Below are 10,169 nucleotides of genomic sequence, written 5' to 3'. Positions count from 1 at the left end.
AGTAGACCCATGGTTAATCAGAACTTCAGGAACTGGCACTCTCAAGCAACCTGCAAAAAAATAATGAAGAAATAATACTTTAAATAAAAATAAAATCAATTTCCAGCAGAAATGTATGTTTAAACAGGTGCACCGTGAACAAGCCCACAAGTTTGTCTCCTACTCCTGCCAATTCACTGTGTGTAAACATACCGATCATTGGGATCTATTGTTATTCAAATTTTGTGTGCTTACCCTCAAGCAGAAGATGGAAATATGCAAGAGACTTGAGAAAGGTGTGAGTTGTGTGGTGCTGGAGGAATTTATGTATTTGTCAACCAGCTGACATTAAGGCTGTCTCAGAAGTTTGTCTTTATTTGTCTTAATTTGCTTTTCATTACTGTATTTCAGTATTAACAACAAGTCAATATAGAGTTTATGGCATGGCATGGCATGGAGTATAGTATTAGTCCTACTTTTTAATACTAACTCTCAAGCAATCAGAAACTACATTTATCTGAAATTTAACAATCTCCATGGGTGCTGGTTAACTGAGTCTACTATACTATTTCCATTGGTACACGTTTCTCAATATATACTTGGCAGACTTCCATAAGAAAGGACCAGTTCACCATTAGGTAAAATTTTTGGCCTGTGGACTTTCAAAAAAAGATCAGATCAGATTAAAACTCAAGGTGTTAAAAGTGGCACACACTGAGTGATTCTGGGATTACTCTGAAAAGAGTTATAGAACTATGAAGGCAGAATCTTGATTCCGAGCGAGAATCTATCAAAGCCAGGCCTCTTATAAAAGAAAACAACGTGGTTCTGTAAACATGCAAGTGTGCAAGCCAGGCTGGAAAAGAATTCAACAAAAATATAAAGCATCAGGCTGCTGAGGGTCAGCAGTGCACCAAAGGAATCAAGGCACTGAAATCCACGACGGTTGCACCGGACAGATAATTATGCAAAACTGTACGAACGACACCGGGGCGGGGCAGCCATCTTTGCCCGCGGGCGCAAAGCCTGCGCGGCCGGCCCCGGGGCGGCTGGCGCCCGTCGGCAGCCCTGCGCTGGGCCCAGGATGACTTCTCGCGCCGGGCTCCCACGTCCGCTTCGCCCCGCGGCGCGCTGCAGCTCTCCCGCCGCCGCCGCCCCCGCTGGCACCGGCCGGGCGGCGGCGAACGCTGGAACGCGGGCAACGGTTGCCCAGGCCGCGCGGGGAGATGGGGAAGGGACGCGCGGAACGGGGCCCCGGCGCTCCCTCGGCCGCCTCCACCTGCGACGCTCACCTGGGCGCCCCTCGCACCGGCGGGCACCGTTTCCGACGCATGCGCAGCGCCTCTGCCGGACGGCTGGCCTCTCCGCAGCAGCAGCACCTTCGCGCTGGGTAATGGGGAGGGGAGGAGGGGAGGGGTCGGAAAGGCTTCCTCCAAACGGCCTGTGCAGCGGCCCACGGGCAGGATCGCGGAAGGCGCGCCTGCGGTTCTGGAGTCGCGGGTGGGGGGACGGGGCCTTCTTCAACAGCCCAGCGAGGGCCATCCTAGCTTTTCCCGGGCGGCTCTGCTCTGCTCTCCTCTCCTCTCAGTTTGGGGCTGTGTCCGCCCCAGCGTTGACCCCGAACTTTTCAGGAGCTATTCATGCCGCTCCCACCCGATCTCCAAAATAGGTTCGGGACCCGTGGATAACTCCTTAAACGTTTGCAGGGAAATCTGGAGTGGGCACACAGCCCTGCCGATGTGGGAGCTGCCAGTCCCCCAATGAAAATGAGCTCTCTCCTCTTGCACATCTCTGCAGGTGCACTGAGTTGGATTCAGAAAAAAGGCCTTGGGTGATGCAGATAGGTATTTTGAGACCCTGGGCTTAGGAGTTTTAGGGAGCTGCTGGGTGCTACTTTGGTTGCGAAGCAAACAATTAGCACTTGTGTGCCAATTGCTCTCTGCCGGTATCCCTGCCCCCCAGCCATTCTGTGCTTTGCTACTGCTGAGTTCCTGATATCTTAAAGCAAAAACCTGGCCAAACCACTGTTTGCTGATGCTGAAACAAGGAAAGAGAGAAAGACTTGGAGCATGTGCGATTTGGCACTTTCCTGTGACCCCAAGGATACCTGAGCCCCAGGGCCACCTTGTTCACCACCACCGAATGCCCCCCCTCCTACACCTCCAAGGCCCCCTCCAAGGGGGCTCTTTCCTGCTGCTGCTACTGATGAGGAAAGCGCACCCTCTGTCAGGATTGCTGGATCTTTTTCTTTTTCTCTCTGGGTATGTGTATGAGTTAATCAAAATGACATGTTCTAAATTAGCCTTTTATGCCATTGTTTTAACATTTTACTGCTTTTGATTTTTTGTAAAAAAAATCACAATTTTATTGTTCTAAATAGTTGTACACCCTATTGAAGATTTTTTAGCAAATATAGTGGTCTATAACTGTTAAACAGATCATGTGTGCAAACATGTGCAGGTATGTGAGTGTGACTCCCCATCACATCAGCATCATATATGGGGAGCGCATCTTCGACATCTTCGAAAACAACAGAGGACAATCCTGAAACACACCAGCAATTGCTGGAAACATTTGCTTAACAGTCAATTGTTTAATGGCTGTAGTACAAAAATTTCACAAATAACAGGACAGTCCCATGGCTTTTGGGATGATGTTCCAGAGGCCATAGGATAGAGAAGGAATTGCCTCCCAAAATTGGAGGCAGAGCTCTGATCTCAGATCCTATTCCTATTTTCATAAAAATAGCTCCAATTCAAACAACTCTGATTTTGGAGAGGCAGCAAATGAAGAGGTGTGTGGGGGTTGGGTGTGTGTGAGGTGAGTAAAATAGGGATGCTTGGCTCTAAAGTCCTGCCAAAACCAAACCCTGCCTCTGATGTAGGGAAACATTTAGAGCTGATCTAAATTATTTTCTAGATGATTTAACTGTTTCCCTTGTAAATTACTGGAGGGAAATGGTTATGCAACATGCAAAAAAGAAATAGAGAAAGAACAGAGAAAGCCTCCTCCTCCTTGGCTGGGTTTCAGATGTGCCAGAGTGCTCCAGCTTGGTAATATTGTGTCCTAAATGGAAAAAAATGAAGTTAATTAAATTGTTAATTTATTTATTTTAATATCTTTAGATCCTGCTTTTCTCCTCAAACGTTTTCAGAACAGGTTACATAGGGATCAAGGTATGTGACACTATGACTCATTACAATTTTAAAAAAGTTTAAGATAAAATATTTGAAACAGCAGCTTTTCAACAATTCCAGAGGAAATAAGCAGAAGGATTTAAAACTATTATCAGGAGCTGCAAGTCATCCAATAGGTGCAGGAACAGGCAAATAATGCAGATAGGTTTCCATTGCTTGTTTCACAGGTGAGCCTCCACATTTCCATTGCTGCAGCCAGGTGGGCCTCTCTTGGGAAGGCCACCTTGGGACCACAGCAGAGAGGCCTTCTTTCTCATTTTGTTCTAATAGAGTACAGAGCGAGGCCTCTGAGGTTGATTGCAGCATATGGGCAGGTATTTATTGTGCAAGGGAAACATCGGATGCACAAGCAAACTAAAATAAGGGGCATTGTTTAGGTTTGATGGAGGCTCCATCTTCAGCATATGAACAACCTGTCACAAAGGTGAATGATAGAAATCTTCCTCACAGAAACCCATGGAATAGATCCATTGCCAGAGCAGCGGTTTTCTCAATGGCTGACTTTCCAGGGACTGCATCCTAGCAGTGGCTGAAGCCCTTGTAAACAGTGGGCTAGGACCAAAGCTTGTGTGGGTGAGTCCACCACACGTTCTCATATGCGCTCATATCCATTCAGACATAACCACATGAAACACACACATTCAAGCCCTATTTATGTATCAGTTGTGACAATAGGGCATGTGTGTTGGAATAGGCAGTATGTTTAGCCCATCCTCAAAACCTACATTGTACCTGCCACCATTCCAGAAGGAGAGAGGAACACACTGAGAAGCAGAGAGTTAGACTGTAGGACATTTTGCAGTGCTGTGATCTCTGATGGGATCGGTGGACTTGCTGCATTAGAAATTCTTAAGCTGTTGTATCTCCACTGATGCTTTTTTTTCATGTGAATGAAGAAATAGTCTGTCAGGCTATTCAGTGGGCTATTAAATAAATAAATAAAATCATGGTTAAAATACTAAGTCATCAGTGATCTAAATCAATCATATATTAGGGAAGTAAAGAACGGTGGAGAACTTACACTCAGTGTGACAGCTGCCTGTTTTGCAGACTTTCTCCCTTAGATTGTCTTTGCAAGAGCTGAACTGCAGCTGATGGTAGTGCCTGAGTTCATACTGCGTCCATTCTTCAGTTATGAGTTGCTCCTGATTCTCTTATTTTATATGGGCTTACAGTGACTTTTCTGATTTTTTTCCCATTTCTGTTTAATACAAGTGGTATCATGATCCCCAAAGTTAAGTTTGACCGAAACCAGAAGTCAGAGGAGGAAGAAAATACATCCATGCTCCAGAAAAGAAGGCTTACTTTCCCAGACACCGCGTGTTCTACAGGCAGCACAATGACCTTTCACAAGATCTCCTACAAAGTGAAATTTAAGACCGGCTACATAGGCTTTCGAAAGGAAGTTCAGAAAATTATTTTGTCAGATATCAGGTAACTTAATTGATGCAGTTTGCTGATTTGGAATGTAATGCTTTGGCTGTCCCTTTGTCGTTTTGCATTGGTTGGTATTGCTCTCCATCTGAGAGGATATTCACCTTGAAAGAGGGATTAGCAATCTGATTTTCCCAGGGTTGCTCAGCAAAAGTAGGTTCTATGGAAGAGCTATCCTAATTAAGGCATGATCGAAAAGTGCAGAGCTTCCAGTGGAACTGGTCTATTGCCATGTGCAAATGGATGAAATGAGATCAGCATGTGCTGATAGGCTTTTGATGTAATGCCTTTTTGAGCCTGAAATCAATATAAAGATTTTTTTTTAAAATTTTGCGAGAGCTTCTCTTGCTCAAGCGTTACTGAAGGCAGCAGGAGCTGTGCCAAAGCCCTGCTGTGTTTTTGTGCAACTTCCGTGAGACTTGTGTGGAACAGCCTTTCACTGGATTGCACCCCAGTGAAAAGGGCCTCTTCCACCCTGCCAGCCTTAACAGTGCCCAGAACTCACCTGGAGCTCTATAAAACTAAAATTTGGATTTGAGGCTTTCGGAGGAGCCTTCTCCAGCCTGGTGACCTCCAGATGTATTAACATAGAAAACATAGAAACAGAGTGAGTCAGAAGGGGCCTCCTGGGCCATCTAGTCTGACCCCTGGCTCCAGCCAGCTCCACTCATGACATGCCTACCATGTGCATGTCCAGCCTACCCTTAAACGCCCTCACCATTGGGACTTTAACCACCTCCTGTGGAAGCCCATTCCATACCTTTGGGTTCCTAACTGTCAGGAAGTGCTTCCTGGCATCCAAATTGAACCTTGACGTCCTGTCCTCCTCCAGAGGGGAAAACAGGTCTCTACCCACCTCTCTACCCACCCCCTCACATACCTATATGTTGCCAACAGATCCCCTCGGAGTTTTCTCTTCCGCAGGCTGAAAAGACCCGGTTCCCTCAGCCTAACCTCATATGACTTCCCCTGCAATCTGGCCACCATCCTTGTGACGCTATGCTGCACCGATTCTAACTTGGCTATATCCTTCCTGTAATGTGGAGCCCAGCCATTAGACCGCAATGGCTGTAATTCCCAGCTAGCATGGAGACCAACATGACCATGCTGGCTGGAAACTGGGAGTTGCACGCCAGAACATCTGGAGAGTTCCAGGTCTGAGAAGCCGGATACAGGGGAACCAAACCAAGGTTATGCTCAATATTTATACTGTATGATCCCTAATCTTGTAGAACATTTACTGCAACTTGCCTACTGATATTTAGATCAGAATGAAAAGAAGGTATTTAATTTTAAAATGAGGGGAAAGTACTATGCTGTTCTGTGTAAATAACTGAATGATTTCACCGACTTCACCAATTTCACCCAAATCATTGTTATCTACAGAAAGAAAAAGAAGCAAAACTTCAAGTTAATGGAATGCATTTACAGATTAAACAACTGACTAGTGGCTAACTGATTTTATTTTTGTAGTGGTGTCATGAAACCTGGTCTCAATGCAATTTTAGGACCTACAGGCTCTGGCAAATCTTCGTAAGTGTTAAAATAACAAAAGTATTTGTTTTATGATAATAGTAAACATAATACTGTTATAATTTTATTATATTGTTAGTCGCATAGTCGTATCCGACCCATCGTGACCCCATGGACAACATTCCTCCAGGCCTTTCTGTCCTCCACCATCCCCCGGAGTCCACTCAAGCTCACACCAACTACTTCAGTGACTCCATCCAGCCACCTCATCCTCTGCCTTCCCCTTCTTCTTTTGCCATCTATGGTTCCCAGCATTAGGCTCTTCTCCAGGGAGTCCTTTCTTCTCATTAGGTGGCCAAAGTATTTGAGTTTCATCTTCAGGATCTGGCCTTCTAAAGAGCAGTCAGGGTTGATCTCCTCTAGGACTGATCGGTTTGATCGCCTTGCTGTCCAAGGGACTCGCAGGAGTCTCCACCAGCACCACAATTCAAAGGCCTCAATTCTTCGGCACTCAGCCTTCCTTATGGTCCAGCTTTCACAGCCATACATTGAAACTGGGAAAACCATAGCGTTGACTATACGCACTTTTGTTGGCAGGGTGATGTCTCTGCTTTTTAGTATGCTGTCTAGATTTGCCATAGCTTTCCTCCCCAGAAGCAAGTGTCTTTTAATTTCTTGGCTGCAGTCCCCATCTGCAGTGATCTTGAAGCCCAGGAAAATAAAATCTGTCACTACCTCCATTTCTTTCCCATCTATTTGCCAGGAAGTGAGAGGACCGGATGCCATGATATTAGTTTTCTTAATGTTGAGTTTCAAGCCAACTTTTGCGCTTTCCTCCTTCACCTGCATCACGAGGCTCTTTTGTTCCTCTTCACTTTCTGCCATGAGAGTGGTATCATCTGCATATCTGAGGTTGTTGATATTTCTCCCATGGACAATACCAAAAGGCAAAAAGTTTATTATACCAGCCATCAATAATTGAGGTCCTGCCATGGTTGGGTATGGATATATTTAACAAGAAAACAATGTAAATGTAAGACCTATTTTCAGAATAGCTTCAATTCAAATCAGTAATGTGGAAGTTTAAATTGATTCATCAGTGTTATCTTCAGATTGGCAGGAATAGCCTTACTCTGGTGTGCTTTATTTTCCTTCTAGGCTATTGGACATTTTAGCTACAAGGAAAGATCCTGCAGGGCTGTCAGGGGATATTTTGATAAACGGCATCACTCTGCCTTCCCATTTTAAATGTATTTCTGGATATGTAGTACAGGTAAATAAAGTCTGCACTTACTATATTTTTAACTCTACTTTCCCTCTGTAGTCATCAGGGTGTTTTGTGTTTTGCATTTAAAAGTGTGTTCTTACATGTAGGCATCTTGCTTTCCTTACTTCCTGAAAGTAAAGGGAGCGCACATGAGATTTGCTAGGCAGTCTCCCTCCCAGACTCAGGCCAGACTCAAAGTGGCTTAGATTGAGCAGAGTTGCCACATCTTGTGCCTTCTCTGAGGAGAAAGTGTCAAAAGTTTACATCGTTTCTGTAATTGCTGCTTAATGACAAAGGTAAAGTCAAGCATGGGAGTGCAAGCCAGCACTTCACCTGACTGCTAATCTGCAGAATCCATCATTCTCTCCAAAGTGAAGTAATCGCCTTTTGCAGTCCCCCTTTCTCTCCATTTGCTATGCCAGGCGGTTTTCTTGCACCAGCTGTTCAGCAACAATGAGCAGTTTCTCTTTCTAGGGTCGGTTGATAATGCACGGTTGCAAACTAGTAGGGCCCAGAGCTCCGTGTTCATCAAATCAGTATTTTGTAGCCTTCAAATGTTATTTGCATGGGGATCTTCTGCTAGCTCTGAGAATATCTGGTGACCATCAGTGCCATCTAGGAAGCAAGCAAGATACTAAAAAATACCACTCCACTTGACAAAATGCAATAGTATGTTCAGCTCAGGGTCATGGCAATAGTGATATCGCCTAGTATGATGCTCAGATGAAAACTTCTATTTCCCCCTTCCCCAAATCTCTAAGGATGACATAGTGATGGGAACTTTGACAGTCAGAGAAAATTTAGAGTTCTCAGCGGCACTTCGGTTACCTTTATCTATGAGCTTTGAGGAAAAACAAGAGAGAGTCGAACAGGTCCTCAAGGAACTGGACTTGTCCAAAGTTGCAGATTCCAAGGTATGTATGAATGTAGTGTCATTTAATATTACTGCACATCAACTTTCAGTTTCCCTCCTTGGCAAACAGCAGCTTTGGCTGGGAGCGATTTTTATGGGGGTCGCAGCATGGAGAGAAAGGAGTAACCTCCTTTTGCTTTGCACACCACAGCCTGAATCCCGTTCATCTCCTGGCTAATGTCTGAGACAAGGGTATTCTGCCCTTCAGTTCTGCAGGCCCTGGGCTGGTATGCGTTGGAGCTTTCTGGTGGAGAGGAAAGCCAGCACTGTGTGACTGTTTCTCTTGTGGCCACTGTGTGGGGCCAGGATGGTTTGACCTTGCCATGATGTTCCTTCTGAGAGGCAGGGACTTTCTGTCTCCCAGGGACTCTTCATTCCGACACCAATGGACAGGGCCAGACTGTCCTACATTGCAGCTCCTTCACTTTGGACAATTTTCTCTGCCCCCCAAAACTGTGTTAATAAATATTATCCATTCATTAATTAAGCATTAAAACACCATTAAAGCATTTTATTCTAATGGAAGTAATTTTCCAAGTCACACAAAAAATAAAGGCTGCCTTATTAGCCATACTGGAAAAAAAATGAGAGGTCTGATGTTTCTGCCTTTCTTGTTCCTGGTCGCCTGGGGAGCTGTGCCAGGTTTGACCTGTGACCATCACATGACCCTCTGATTTCAGTATCTGTGGTCCCTTTTTTCTCCTTGGGAACTCTGATAGAGACCCTGTGGCATCAATGCCAATAGGCTTTCTCCCCCTCCCTCCAAAAAAAAATAAAAAAAAATAAAATAAAAAATGCACACTTTTTGTGATCTTTCCTTGCCCTAATAAAGGTATTATATGGTTTTGACATTCTGGGTCATTTTCAGGAATGTTGCTACAGTGCAAGAGCCTCACTTTGACATTTCCTTCCCTGTACTAGGTTGGCACCTATTTTATTCGTGGAGTTTCTGGTGGGGAGAGGAAAAGGACCAGCATTGGCTTAGAGCTCATCACACACCCCAGAGTGTTGTTCTTAGATGAACCAACAACCGGATTGGATGCCAGCACAGCCAATGCCGTGTTGCTGCTCTTAAAAAAGTAATAATTTTTTCCTTAGCTTGAACTTTTTTTGATGATCATATTCTTTGATTCTCCTGCCTTTGTTTTTCCATGGGCATTTCTGCGCAATAAATGTTCAAGGTGTTTTTCAGTTAGGTTGTCTTCCTTCCCAAAGTTACACTTCTGTTTTGAGGAAGCGATATTTCTCAGGCACTCAAGGTGCTGTATGTCAGATACAGGAAAGGTACTCCTCTTCCGTCCAATAAAGTAAGCATTACGATTGCTTTATGGAGCGTGGCAGCTGGAGTCCCTCCTGCATTTATTGATACTGCTTGGAATGTGCATGATAAAAGCATGTGGGGGAGAGAGCCTGTCTCTACCGTGATCTACTTTCCCCAGCAGCTCTTCTTTTCTGATGTTCTGCCTGTAGCGAAGTACAAAACCTGCATATCTGCCACTAATACTGGAACAAACATCTACATGCCATTTTATTTGTGTTTTTCAAAGGGCCAAGCAGTAACACAGCTTCCCTCTCTTGTGTGCCTTGCCCTCGGCTCAACGATTGCAACCTTCCCTGTTTGATGCATTGTTGTGGCTGACCAGTGGTGGGCAGCACGTGCTCACATGACCCCGACTGGTTCGTGCCGCCCCCAGTGCTGCCCACATGGACGAAATTTGGCCAGACGCTGGCAATGTGTATGGCAGTTTACGAAGACTGGAAAAAGCCGCAATTTAATTCATTTCCAAGCCAGGTTCGACCCCTTGGAGTCTCCACAGTGCTTTGGTAGCAAGTTGGCCAGCGCCCAACTTTTTGGGTGCAGCAGGAGTAAGGCTCCCTGGGGGCTGGAATGTGGTCTCTACACCAC

At 45.2% G+C, this 10,169-nt stretch overlaps 1 protein-coding gene across 1 annotated transcript in view; it reads left to right on the top strand.

Annotated features, from left to right (window-relative positions):
• The first annotated feature begins 3,103 nt into the window (after positions 1 to 3,103).
• The window catches only part of LOC123022830 (broad substrate specificity ATP-binding cassette transporter ABCG2-like), a 28,210-nt gene continuing 21,144 nt past the window's right edge, over positions 3,104 to 10,169 (top strand). Inside the window, exons 1-7 of the mRNA XM_044428902.1 lie at positions 3,104 to 3,155; positions 3,627 to 3,749; positions 4,392 to 4,610; positions 6,084 to 6,143; positions 7,242 to 7,356; positions 8,112 to 8,264; positions 9,185 to 9,342. Coding sequence (XP_044284837.1) covers positions 4,399 to 4,610; positions 6,084 to 6,143; positions 7,242 to 7,356; positions 8,112 to 8,264; positions 9,185 to 9,342 — 698 coding nt within the window. The 5' untranslated portion in view covers positions 3,104 to 3,155; positions 3,627 to 3,749; positions 4,392 to 4,398. The remainder of the gene's footprint in view (positions 3,156 to 3,626; positions 3,750 to 4,391; positions 4,611 to 6,083; positions 6,144 to 7,241; positions 7,357 to 8,111; positions 8,265 to 9,184; positions 9,343 to 10,169) is intronic.

The sequence above is a fragment of the Varanus komodoensis genome, unplaced genomic scaffold, assembly GCF_004798865.1.
Source record: "Varanus komodoensis strain SLA01 unplaced genomic scaffold, ASM479886v1 scaffold2, whole genome shotgun sequence".
Lineage (NCBI taxonomy): Eukaryota > Metazoa > Chordata > Lepidosauria > Squamata > Varanidae > Varanus > Varanus komodoensis.
The sequence above is the reverse complement of the archived record's forward strand: the minus strand, read 5'-3'. Positions and strand labels throughout refer to the sequence as shown.